This window comes from Dasypus novemcinctus, chromosome 13, assembly GCF_030445035.2.
Source record: "Dasypus novemcinctus isolate mDasNov1 chromosome 13, mDasNov1.1.hap2, whole genome shotgun sequence".
NCBI classification, from domain to species: Eukaryota; Metazoa; Chordata; class Mammalia; order Cingulata; family Dasypodidae; genus Dasypus; species Dasypus novemcinctus.
In genome coordinates, this window is record NC_080685.1 from 103,904,569 (window position 1) to 103,919,200 (window position 14,632).

Here is a 14,632-nt window from a genome sequence, read left to right on the forward strand (position 1 = left end):
TGTTTTCCAAGGAGAGTATTATCAGATGGTATATAAAACAATTAGTGCAACATTAACTATAATTTTATGAAAATAATCACACTTTCATAATTATGACACTTTGCATGACTTCTCAGTATAAGTCTAGAACACATGTTAGTTTAGCGTTAACACTAAGGTTCCATATACTGAATTGTGTGTGGCAAAGTTGACTGTTGAGGAAATTTCTATAATTAACTTCTTTTATAATTGAAAGTATTATAAATTATTATTTTACAGAAACCCTCTGCAAACTTTTATTGACCTGCCTCCACTATTTTAATACACAATGTTGAAAACTGTTGATGAGGAAAGCTTTTCCAGACTAAGCAATGTGCTGGGTGATGTTCTTCTAACTCTAAAGAAAACCATCTATTTCCTTTCCCCAGCTTAGCAGCTCTTTTCGTTCCTAGCCTAGTGTAGGCTGCCCTACTTTGTTAACAGTATGATAATCTAACTACATGGTTTCAAATCTGAAAATTCCTAAATGTAATTGTGGTAGAGCCTGTAAAAAAGTTTTTGCCTTATTTATTAAAATCAATTTTTACACTTGAAATTCTATGATGTGAAATTATTTCAAGTGTTCCTATATTCAGGATGTCTCTGGAGATTTTCCAAAGCACAACAAATATTGACTTAGAAGAATCATTAACTAAGTGAAAAGAGTAGTTGTTGCTTACTATCCAATTAGCAGTTTCTAAATATTTAGTAATTTCATGATTACCTCTAGCTATTATTATAGATTCTTTATTACAGGTTCTTAGGTATACAGCAGTAAGGATAATACAAAACCACAGTTAATCAACTCTTTTCCTATACTCTCATGCAAACATCAGGAAGGGGTGTGTCAATGACAACTAGCTCACATAACAATGAAAACTGGATACTTGTTAGCTGGATTACCATAATAGATTGAATATTCTCTGTTCTCTTTGGCTGTCAAATACTATCACATGGTGGTGATATAAAATGAGAAGAAGAAATTGCCAGTAAAATTGTTCTGTTTGAGCATAGAATGAATTTAAGGGATTTAATGAATTTAATGGAGAATAAAAGAATAAGAAAAGAAGATATGACAATAAGGTCTCAAGTTTTCCATCCTTAGTTTAACTAGAAGAAGACAGGATTAGCATCAGAGCCTGGTTTTAATTCTAGATCCATTACTTAGTAGCCATGTCATCCAGACTAAGTTGCATTGCTTCTTTGAATTTTAGTTTTCTTATAATCCAAAAGGGGCTCATCATCCATACCTTGCTTATTTTGCAGGGCCAATATGGGTATAGAATGAAATAATAAATAAGAAATGCCTTTGTTTGTATAGAACTATGAAATATAATTATATTAAGGGATTATATTTTTATAATGTTCATTATGGGTTCATCTCCCTAACTATAAAAGCAACATGTTCTTTGAATACAGTTTGGAAAATACCATATGATGTCCCACCATGACCAACAAGAAGGAGGAAAAAAAAAAGAATATAAAACCAACCTGCAATCCCATCACCCAGAGATAATCAATTTTAGTGTTTATTTTTGGTGGTGATCTGTCCTATATCTACTACTTGCTAGTGTGTGACCCCAAGCAAATTATTTAGCCTTTCAGTTCTTCATGATCTTATCTATAAAATCAGGCAAATGTCTTAGACATCTAAGGTCCTTTCTAGCTCGAGTATCTGCTGTTCCTACCAATTATCAACTGTATTCATCAAATATTCCATTAGTTCCTTCATGAACACTTGCCTTCACTTACCAGTAGAACTTGATAACCTTGACCTATGAGCTGTTGATTTGATATGTAATGTTGTATATTGTAGGAGACTTAAAGAGGAACTAGACAGTCTTCAACTTTGGCAAGTTCATGATCCATTAAGGGGAATAAAGTATATAAATAGTAACTTTATGTATTTCCTAGGGAATAATGTGATAAATATTATAATTGTGGTAGTTTGATATGGTTCCTGAATTCCAAAAATAGATACTGGATTATGTTTGTAAACTAGTCTGTACCTGGGTGTGATTAAATTATAATTAGGGCTTTGATTGGGTCATGTCAGTAGGACCACCAAGGGGTGGGGACTCACAGATAAAAGACATGGCAAAGGACAGAGTTGGAATTTTGATGCTGGAGTCTTGAGGTGGATCTCCAATTAGTAAACACTGAGAGGAGCCTGGTCGTGAGGAAAGAGAGAAGGCCCTGGAGAGAAACCAGGTGGTTTGCCTGATAGTCTATAGCTGGCCTTGTGGAGAAAACAGAGGAGCTGAGCCCGGAGAGAAATGAACTGCGGGAAGAGAGGAACCCAGGAAGCCTGAACTCTGGCAGCCATCGGCAGCCATCTTGCTCTGACACGTGGAGAAAGACTTTGGTGAGGGAAGTAACTTACGCTTTATGGCCTGGTCACTGAAAGGTTCTATTCCAAATAAATACCCTTTATGAAAACAACCGATTTCTAGTATTTGGCATTAGCACCCCTTTGGCTGACTAATACAATAATCAAATACAAATTAAAACCTAAAGGGAAAATATAGGAGGTATAGAGATTTGCTGGTAGGCAAAGATCCCATAAAGGAAGTTACAGCAGATACTTTTATTGCCTGCCCAATTGCTCTGAAACTGACCACTTTTGGATTTCTGGTTATGTATTGAAACTAAACTGCTATTTGCTTAAACCATTATTTGTAGGATATTCTGCTACTTTTTTGTAAATTTGTTTTCTAACATAATAGTCTTCAACCTTTTCTGAGCACATATCTCCTGAAACAGGTATAAAAATATCCTTCTCACATATTCTTATGTAGACATCTAATATTTTTCACCATAAATTTAAATAGCTGCAAAGAATTTACTGTTCTATCAATTATAAACATGGATATTTTAAAATAAAACCATTATGACATTCTAAATATCCCTATGATTTAATGATACCATCCATATAAAAAATACCAGAACAAGCACTACTTTAAAAGTTGATAAATTTTACATGGTCTGTTTTTCTCTTGAACTCATATTTCTATTTTACTTCCTCACAGAATTTTAATCTAAAGTAATACAGTTTTATGCTTGAAAGTCTTTTATTGTGGAGCGGGTATAGCTCAGTGGTTGAGTGCCCGCTTTGTACATATGAGGGTCCTGGGTTCAATCCCTTGGTACTTTCTTAAAAAAAAAAAGTGCTTTATTGGTCACCCTGTCAATCTCTGCAACAAAATATATATGTATGTATGCATATATATGGATATAGTTAATTGATTTTATTAAATTTTCTTAATTTCTGTTATTATAAAACTCGTTCTTCTGAGAGGTGTTATTCAGTACTGATAATAATTGTTGATAGTTCATAATCAGTTATTAAAGACCTAATGCAGTTATTATTTCATTTAATTATATAAACATACATATAATCTATAATACATATAATAAACATAATCTTTGATAATGCTACATATAATAAAATTTTATTAGTCATACATCAATGAGGTTTCATTCCTAATTAGTTCATGTATTCATTGATAAATATTATTTTTAGCATCAATTCTATTCTTCTTTCTTACTTTCATGTTTCTGGGTGCGCAAAATCTTGTGCATACATATTGGTAGGAAAAAAAAGAAAATTGGTTAGGGCAGTCACTCAATTATTTGAACTACTTTAGAATTTTAAGCCAAGTCACACAATCTATAGCATTAAAAGTTATTTTTAATAATCTATTAGCTGATGAAAACAAAGAATTAGGAACCAGCTACTGAATTTGCAACAGGTTTTGCAACCTCATCGTTAGATTCAATCCCTCGATAGCAATACCTGCACAAAATTTGGAATGACCCTTTGTTCGGAACTGAAAAGGATTCCACTCTGGGGAGATGCACCAAGGTAAAATTGGGATTAGAAGGAAGTCTTTCTTTTCTAAAATGGCAGAGAGTCAACTGTAAAAAGTAAGAAACAGCAAAGTAATAAGGGCTGATGATTTTCAGGAAAGAACGTATACAGAAGCTAGGGATCTGTGAAGTGACTCCCTTAAAAATACTCAGTCCATGTATACTATGGAAATTATTTATATAACCTCAGGGTATGACTACCCTAGTTCTTCTATTACGGGAAACACAGTGTGGTATTAAGAGTGGGTTTTATGTATCAGACTTTAAAATAGGAAGCATGTTGAGTAGAAGAAGGGCAACAGGCAGTAGGGACTCACTTATGGCTGCTAGAAAGTAGCTGGAGCATACACCTGAAACTATCTCTGGCCATCCTTTGAACACAACCATAAGTCTTCTTCTGTTAAAGGAAATGATCAGAAAATTTTAGGATATTGGGCTTTCCTCTGAGACAATGAAAGAGACTACCTTAAGCAAAATGTGGTTAAAAGCAAAGAGGCCAGTCTCTAGATGAGCACTAGCCTAAGGCAACTCAACTGGATTGAGGGTCTGTACACAGTGTGCTGTGCGCTTATCAATTTATATAAAATAAAAGTCACAGGATGCCAGACTCTGTGGCTTTCCCCTATGAAGAGTGGGGCCTATGAGCACCTCATTTGCCTTACCTAGGAAAGAAGGAGAAAAAAATACAGACCAAAACTGGTGCTTTCAGCCCAAAGAATACAATACAAATTGAATGAAAGTCCCATAATTAGTGAATTACATTTGGGAAAAGACGCTTCAAATGTTTAAATGGAAAATGGAAGAAGGCAGTGGTAAGGACACTAGACTTAACAGGGGATATAACAAATATCTTTAGAACTCTATTCTGCGCCTTCCTCATGTCCCTTGCCCTACGCTTTCTCTGATAAAAAGGATGAGCCTGCTGACAAAGACTTCAAGACTGGTGTCTCATTCAGAACAACTAACAAGAAGATGACTGACAAGGACAGTCTCAAGGAACAGAGAGAGTCTGCAACTGCAAGCAAGAAAGGCCCATTCATCTACCCCATGGGACCTAAGCCCCCTCTCAATTAGAGGCAGAGAAGGCATCATTACAGAATCCTCAGCATTGGGGAATGGCCAATGGACTAGAGTAGACTTATAGTTGTTCCACTCTGGACTTGTGATCCTAGCAATGGAAGAACTTTTATCATGGATGTGGACGCAGTGGCCACTGGAGGTTCTGAGGGGTGGGAGAGGGAAAAATAGGAGTAATTTGGGGGCAATTTTGGGAACTGGAACACTTCGATGACAGATACAGGCCATTGTATATCATGTAATAACTTAGAAAAATAGGCAGGAGAGAGTGTAAACTACAATGTAAACTATAATCACTGCTTAGTGGCAAGGCTCCAAGATGTGCTCATCAATTGTGACAAATGTACCACACTAATGAAGGAAGTTGCTGATGAGGGAAAATGTGGGAGGGCTGTGGATGGGGCATATAGGAATCACCTATAGTTTTTATTTAACATTTATGTAATCTAAGTTTATTTTTAAAAAATTGGGAAAAAAATAAAAAGACTGGAATCTCCCTCTGGGGGCTCTTGTTTCAAATGCCCCAAGGCAGGAGCCTTTAAGCTGAAGGCTAAATAAGGATGTAGGAAGAACATCAAGGCTGGCAGCATTACTTGGCATGCAACTGGCAAGACAAGCACAACATTTCTAAATTTCTAAAGGACTCATAGTGCCTTAACATAAAAAGAAAAAAAAAAGAAACCAATTTGACCATCTAAAGCTTATGACTGTTGAACTCCTAAGGCAAATAATAATCCTCTGACTTACATCAGCAACAAGAAATGGGCTGCTGAAACAGTGCAGTATCTTAGGAGGGCATCTGTCACAGTGAACATATCAGCTGTGACCCTGAAGGACAGATGACAAGGAAGGTCCTCCAAGAAAGCAGAAAGACACCTTGCCAAATTGGATATGATATGTGTTGTGGTATGCTGACTGGTATTAAGTTCTCTATTCACTTCTTTCCTGAAAGGGGGCTTGCTGAAATGACCTGCCTTCTCTACCATTCTTTAGTGTATATATATATATGCACAATTGTCTTTTAATTTGTAACTCCCATACCACAAGGAACCACAGCCAGATATGATTAAAAAGTTCATGTCACTCAGAGATCCTAGATGAGACTTTCAGCTCAGTGAAGTAACTGGATGAGATTTTGAAGTGGTCTCCTTTGGGAGAAACAAAAAAGGTATTTCACAGAATATGAAAAGAGTGTATATGGATGTTGAGAAGTCAATGGGCTGAATATGGCAAATATTTCCAAAATTATCTAACCGACATTATCCTCTTCTTAGTGTGAGACCCAGATGATCATTTTTGACTGATCTAAGTCTTTGCTAGATACCTGCTCTCCTAACCTCCCTCACAACTATGGGTGACCGAGTGATGAAGTTCTAGCCAATGAGAATAAGGGGAAGACTGGTGGGTAGTTTTGAGGAAAATATTTTTTTCTGATAAAGAGGAAAAGAGGTGCTGGTACTGCTTTTCCCCTTCTTCTGGACTGCTTCCTATAGGTGTGGACCTATAGCAGCCACCTCGAGACCATGAAGTAATAAATATGAGGGCATGAGAAGAAAAGGCAAGGATGGCAACACCGAAAAATAGAAGCAATTGGGTCCTTGATGACATCTCTAAGTTCCTGAACAAGTCCTAGAGCATCTTCCAGGCTCGTTGTGTTGACAAAAAGAAAAACCCTTTAGGTTTAAGCCAATGTTAGCTGTATAGTTTATTACTTGCAACCTAATACATTCTGATAAGTAAGTGCCTTTTTTAAAGCAGGTGCTTGAATGACAGAGAGGATTTTGATAGATACAGGCGGGAGGGAATGATCTGAGCAAAGCCCCAGGGTGCAGCGGGCAGTAAAGCACAGGGTGTATGCAGGGACTAGAGCAGAGGTGGTTAACAAGGGATCCATGAGCATGAATTGAAATTCAGAAAAGCATTATTCCTGTGGGGTCATGTTGGTGGGGGTGTGATCTATTTATTAAATAATACACAGGATAGTGTGGATTTAGTAAGGGGTCCATGGTTTTTCACCTGGCTGGTAAAAGGGTCTGTGGAGCAAAATGGTGAAGAACCCCCGGACCAGAGAAAGACCAGCTAGCTGGGCCATAGCATTTATGAGGGGGAGACAGTGGCTAAGAAGATGGAAAGGCAACAGGAACCAGGTTACGAAGCATGTTTAGTGACGTGCCAAGGAGGCTTGCTTTTTTCCATTAGCAAAAGGAAGTTACTGGAGGTTTTAAAGTGGAGAATAAAATGATCAAAAAGGAACCTGAGTACCAAAAATCATATGCACTGAAAGAGTGAGTGAACAGAGACAAAAAGACCTACTGGGGTCCTATAATAATATGAGAGGTAAGAGAGCTTTAGGTAAGGTAATGGAGCCAGAAATGGAAAAAAAAGAGGGTCCAGAATGAGAAACTGAAGAGACTGAGAGGCAGTACAAGATCCCCAACACTTTTGTCCTGAGTGTTGAGAGAAAAGAGAAAGACAAATACATTGGGATCACCTGGGAAGCTCTAAAAATAGTGATACTGGAGTTTCATGCACAGAAATTCTTATTTGATTGAGAACCACTAGGAAGACTAGAATGAAAGGGATGTGGGAAGAAACAAGAAGGGGCCATGCCTGCTAATCTGAGAAGCAGTATCCAGTTGACATTATTTAATTCATCCAATTTTAAAGTCACACTTTCATATCTTTGCTCAACAAAAATTTACTGAATGTCAACATTATCATCACAACAGTGATAGAGAAATAAGGTATTTGTGTGCCCTGAGAGAACTTAGAATTTTTAACACATGTAATTTTTTGATTTAAAAAACCCTAAACCAAATTTATTCAGTGCTATATACTTACATTGAGGTGTTGCTGTTCTTTTAAAAATCAGTACCAGAAATTAAGAAGAAAAACTACAAATGTTTTAGTTGTCAATCTGAGATAATAAATGCTTTATTTTGTTTTTTTCTGTTTGGGGAAAAAATAAGTCAGAGAGGTCCTATATGATAAAAATAAATGAAATGAGCTATTAAAAGGGATGACTTATTTATGATTATGCTATATCTGAATGCCAGTTTCTGTTTTATATTAGTTAAGGAGTGGGTTTTAAAACATAGGATCTAATGGATCCTAACATGGTTGCTTGTCAGGATAATTTCATTCAATAATTAATTCACATCTTTCCATACCTCATGGTCTTCCTTAAGTTCAACCTACTTCTCAGATCACATGGTATTGAGCTAAAATATATTACTTATTGACGCTTTTCCAATAAAGAAGTATTTAGAAATAGAATTAGCACCTAGAAATGCACTCAAGAGTTTGCTGAAGTCAAAGCTCACTTGAACACATTTCGTGGAATTATCTAGCAAATCAGTCTGGTCCTTTTGTTATTACATGCAGGTACATTTGGTGCCTTCAAGCTCTTCAATACTATTACCAAATGCTGGACAGGAGCAGAGAGTAGCAGCGTAATGAGAAAACTAGCCACACGTAATTTTCATTTAGGTACTCTAGAAAGGGTTTGGGAAGAGGGGAAATAGGCAGGAGGAAGTAGGAGGGCGCTCCATGCTACTTACCGTAATGAAATTGAAATGTTTTAAGACATTAATTTCAAATTCTATCACAAATGAATTAGAAAAGTGACTGTATTTAAAATCCATATTTCAATTTCTTCCCTGGGTTTCATTTAAACTGTTCTTATACTATGCCATTGACATACAACATCTACTCTTTCTTTACTAGCAATAGCTACTGATTTTTCCCCTAAACTAAAACAGTACTCCACATAGTTATATAAATGCAGTGAGTACTCACTCATGGTGATGAGAGTCTGGGGAAAAGTGAACCATCCTCTTGTTACTGACAGGCCCAGGTGTGGTCACCTGAGGGGAGATTTAAAAACAAAAAATGTCATGGTGGCCAAGTATGTAAAGAGACCATGAACGGCAGAGCCATTTCCATCTGCGGAAACCCACTCTGTTGAAGGATAGAACATTAATATAACATCAATTCTCAAAATTTAAGACAAATGCTATGGACCAAAACCAAATCCAATTCCTAGTACGAATGCTCTACTTGTTTTAGCTAGACTTTTAAGACTATTTAAAAAGTACCTTTATAATAGAATAAACATCTTCTTAAGAACTCGACCACTGGCTTTTTTATTTCCAAATACTGTCCAACTCCACACATAATTAATCATAATTAATAACAGATTTACCCAACTAGACTAGTATTGAGCAGATAATATTTCAGAGGAGCAACACATTTGTAGGTAATTACTAAACACACATTACATGCATTATAATGCATACATTTAAATGCATACAAAAATTTAAATCATGGAAGTAGTGAATAGACCTTTTCTTACAGGCTCCTCTCAAAATTAGGAATTATCTGTGCACTTACATAGAATAAAATGTAATTTTGCTGAAAAGAATAAGACATTACTCCTTGATTTCTAAATCAAATAAAAAATATGATAAAGTATTCTTGATGATATAAATTATTCCCATTTTTTAGAAGTAAAAAACTTTCCTATCTTCTAGATGGGTCGAAAAGGGAATATGAACACACAACAATGCACCAATGAATCCACCCCCACAACTGACAAAGCACAGAATTACAGCAAAAGGCTCTAAGTTATGGTCTGTCATAATAATAATTAAAAAACCTCTCTATAATGATAAGAATATCACTTAGAGCTTAGAATCAAGAAAGGCACGAGGAAATAGTAAAATGCCTCTAAAGAAAAACTAACATTTTCAGAACTCCATTACTCAGTTATCACCTGGGTGACGAGGATGCAAGCACACACTGCGCTATTCCGAGAAATGCAAATATTAACACGTGTGCACAGATGATGGCATTAATAACCTTAAGGGTGGGCAACCACAGGTAAACATGCGGCTCGACCCCAGGACGACATCCTGCACTCGCCTTGAAATGAAGTTTTCATGCAATTCCAGGGGGTATCCCTGGAACACAGTAATCCATTTTTTACACTGAGGCTATGAGAAAAGCCGACTGTGCCTATGTCATGCTTTGTTAGAGGTTCATGATCACATTATCTCATGGTGGACCTGACACTTTTATTCAGTTTACAGTATGTTCTGTGTACAGGCAACTTATTTCCTTTGCCAGGGCTGCTGACAACCTTTTCCACACTATATTAATCTTGTTTACTGACTTTATCTTGGTACAAATATCAGAAAACCGAACTTTTTATCTCAGAGAAAAAATAAACAACGTGTTGACAGAAGCAGAAGCTATTTTCAGGACTAAAATTGCTTGTTTACCTGAAGCTATACTTATGGAAAAATGTTTAAATCTTTCTCTGGTTTGAAATACATAATCTGAAATCTAATAATGAAGAAATTTCACATGCACTATGTGATAAATTGCCTGATGAAAACAATGTAACCGAATACAATAAAATGGAATTTATAACTAATTTATACCATAATACAAATGTAAGCTTTCAATCTAGTCATAAGGAATCACACTATGTATTTCTCAGAAATCTTACACATATACTTCAAAAACCCTATGTGCTCAATTCAATTCCTGCAAATGACCACAAAAGATTTACTGCATCAAATGTAGATATTTAAATGGTTTTGCATATTTACATACTGTATGGTCCTTTTTAAACAACAGAGTTTAACACCCTTTATAGTTATTTCTGGTCAATTTTTGTTTTACTTTCAAAGATATGCAAATAGACACAGTTTAAAAAAATGCTTTTTTAATGAAATAAAGTAACACTGAAATCCATGCAGGTTGGTATCATCAGGATCAATGTCACTGGTATGCCTCAGAAGTAAAATGTTCTGGGATGAGAACCTTTTGCTACTTAGTGACCAGACACCCTTACCTAAAACCTGAGAATGCTTCCTGTGAAATGAAGTCAGCTTGGGTAAAGCAGTGCTCTACTGAGGTTTCAGAGTATTTCAAGCTTTAAAACATGTGTTTAATAAGACTGATCGTTAGTAGAATACTTTAAAGTATTATAACACATAAAAAAAATTCTTAAAAAATTCTTTCTAAAAATACATAACTATTTCATTATTAACTCAGGGCCAGATCACAATCACCAGGAAAATAAAAAGAACCAATTTTAATCATAAGAACAAAGTATTTATTTCTAGTAAACAATTAAGTATGGTGATTATTTTATTCTCCAAAAAATCATATCACCTTAATTATCTAATAAAACAGTCATACAGTACAGATCGTTAGTAAGAAAAAACTAAATTTTATTCTCCAAGATTAGGTAGTGAACATGGTCTCAGTTTTTGCTGTTATTGTTTTGTATTGACAGTCAAGTTATCAACCTCAGAAAACAGGAACACAGTAGTGATAGATGGAAACTGAACAACAGTCACACAAGTACTGCTATCATAACTCATAAGGTCAATACGTACCAATGAATGGGAAACAGCTAAATGATATCAATGACAGATAAAGTATCTATCCTCCCAAGTTTATTTATTTTATCATGGATTTACTGACACCAATTTTAGGACTTTTAAAAAAAAGATAAACGGAACAGTTGGTTTTATCTCTCATTACCAAACCCACTGCATCCCATCCCGTTCTTCTACAACTAGATCTATGAACCAGTCATTTCCAAAATCAGTTAAACTTATCTGAGACACAATGGTCTCAAGGAGTAATAAAGAGTTTACTCAATATGGATGACCTCCCAATATTCTCAATGATTAAGATGTTTGCTGTAAATTAATAAAGATTTATATACCCACATAAGTATAAGAAACCACCATCCTTTCTTTTCTCCCTCTCGTATAGCCATTCCCCTTCAACTTTGCTCTGATTTTCAACTGAATTTTATTCAAGTCCCAAATGCGATATTCTGCTTCGGTGTTCACACTGACTAACACTTACGGTGGCAGGCAGCCATTCAAATGAAGGTCTTGCAATTTTTTGAGGACTGGTCATTCTAATCCACCGCGTCTCCAAGCTGTAGGCAGACATTGCCTGAGCCTCCCTGACAGTCTGTCAAGACCCAGAAGTTTCCTGCTTCTCTTAGGATAATTAATTTGACTCTACTTCTCTGAGGAGACATGCCTTTAAAGTTTAGCAGACAGTGCCTGCACGAAGGCCCCCTGGTATATTCAACAAGTATGCCAGTCAAATATATTTAAGTGACAGGTATTAAGGAAAACAACTCAAGAAAACAGGCTTAATAATGTAGACTTTAAACCCCGGGGTGTAGAAAGTATGAGGAGGAAGGCAAACAGGTGGAAGGAAACAATTTAGTTGCCATTCTATAAATTTATCTTCATTTTAAAAAAGCCTAAGAAACAGATATTCTCAATGTTTTGCCCTAATTTTAATTAACTTATTAAAATGAGTATGTTACATATTTATCTTTTATCCCCATACTGAAGAATAAAAAGAAAGATGCTCCGAAAAACATTTCAAATTAGGGGCACCTGTGTTTCATATTGGCGTTCTGAAAAGTTCTGTGACAAAGTAGTTGGGGAGGAGGGAATGAATAAAATATTTCATTATGTCATCTTTTCTCACATAATAGTCAGAATTCACAAAAGGCAATCTATTTGGGGATGGAAGACATTCAAGAAAATAACATTAAAATTACTTTTAAAAGCAACAAAGAAAAATGTAAAAATTATTTTAGAATTACTTTTAAAGCAAGTATCAAAAAGCAACAATTCAAGTACCATAAATTGTATATCATTTATAAGGTTAAAAGGAAACAAAGTAGTTATCTGATTTAAGAGGAATAAGAGGGGAAAACCATCTTTAAAAAGAGAGATTTTGTAAGCAATGTATCGGCCCTTGCTCCAATCCACAGAATCAATTTGTCAAATTCAACTTGCTAAATTGCTGTTTTCACTTGTCAACTACTCATTCCAAAGCTATCCATGGCTCTACACTCAAGATAAAATTAGAACTACTTAGATTTGCATTCAAGGTTCTCCCTAATCTGATCCTGACCAGTTTCCCATGTGATTTTTCTCTTTAGAACATAATGTAGCCCATTCCTCCTTGTTCTAAACCCAGTACTTCTATGCTTGATATAATTCAACCAATATTTACTGATTACCAATAGGGTACATAAAATTAGGCTTACACTTACTATATAAAATAATGGTGTATGTTTCCCATTCAGTAGGGTGATTTTACCTACACTGACCTAAACTCTTTGATATCTTGACAAAGCCTTGAGTTAAAGAACTCTTCTAATTTCAAGTTTGTTTGTTTCTGTAGGAATAAGATTGACATCAGTACATTTATCATGCGGCAATTCATATTTTACCTTCGTTTGTCTAGTTTTCTATTAAAGTCAAATATGGATTCATACAGTGTACAAGGAGACACCTCTTCACTGGCTACAAAAAATCCAAAAACTGACAACAGGTGCATGCACAATGCCAGGCGTGTATCTGATAATATGTGGGGTATTAGGGGAGGGCGCTAGAGGTCCCAACCCACCAGGCATTTTAGCCAGAGACCCTCTGTCTCATAGGAATGTTTAGGAAGGAAGACAATCCATTTAAGAGGCTCGATGAATTACCTGAGATTTCAAAAACTGTTGTACTAAATCACAAAATGTATATGATATAATGTATATAATTTAAACAATACAACTTGGTTACAATGTAATTTATACATTTTAACTAGGAGAATACCTCCAAGTTTGGAATTCTATAAAACCCAATAAATTTACAGAAAGACATACCAGATTCTCATCATTCATAGCTTTAAATATATCAATATTCATAAATAATCCTGCTCTTATCAGCAAAGATCACATTAGTATGACTTTTAAGGAAAAATCTCTTATTAGGATTTTTGTGGAATCTACTCTTCATAGCTTTCATGTTACTTATCTATTTGGGCTGCACTAAATAAGCCTAATTCTGGAGCACAATGATATTGTAGCACACACTGTTCTGTGTGTGAATCTGGCGATTTTTACCTGTAAGTGAAAGTTATGGTTCCACATTGTTATATTACATTTTTACTGTGTAGTTTTTAATCCTTTTTGGAAGGATATAAACATAAACAATAGTGTGATAATGACCACCCATGATACACTAACAATATAATTAGTACAATTATTACTATTGTCATTAATGATAATGACAACCCTATTCTTTATAGCTCTTGCCTGCTTAGTGTTTTCATAAACAAGGTAAATGGACACCATCATTCTCAATTAGTAGATCAAGTAACTAACACTCCCTGCAGCTAAGGCACATGCTCCAGATTGCAAAGACTGAATAGACCTAGATTTGAACCTAAGTTGTCTCCCTAACAACCTAATACTTTTTCCCCCACAGGGGGAATATTCAAAGGGGGCAATCCACTAAAGCAGGTGTTTTCTGTATCTAGTGATTCACCATAGGAAACGCTGACCTGAATCTGGAATATATGCTTGGAAAGTCTTAAGCTTGGACTGACACATCGAGCCACACACCTGTAGTTTCAAGGTAACCTCCTGGGCTATTCTAAGCATAGGAATGAGGGGCCAAGGCCCTACCACACAGGGTTGTGAGAGCATGTTATGGAGAGACTCATGAGAAAAACAAATGCTCTGCTATTAATGATTTACAGCAAAAGCAGTACAAAAATTTAAAATTGTACTGTATGGGGATAAAAAAAACTATGACGAGAACATGTGATGGAACTT

General features: G+C 35.6%; 1 protein-coding gene across 3 annotated transcripts in view; it reads right to left on the reverse strand.

Annotated features, from left to right (window-relative positions):
- Positions 1 to 14,632, reverse strand: part of GPATCH2 (G-patch domain containing 2) — a 195,972-nt gene that overhangs the window by 80,676 nt on the left and 100,664 nt on the right. For all 3 annotated transcript variants that reach the window (XM_058275226.1, XM_023589730.2, XM_058275225.1), the window contains exon 6: positions 8,764 to 8,831. In XM_058275226.1, the coding sequence (XP_058131209.1) occupies positions 8,764 to 8,831 (68 nt within the window). The remainder of the gene's footprint in view (positions 1 to 8,763; positions 8,832 to 14,632) is intronic.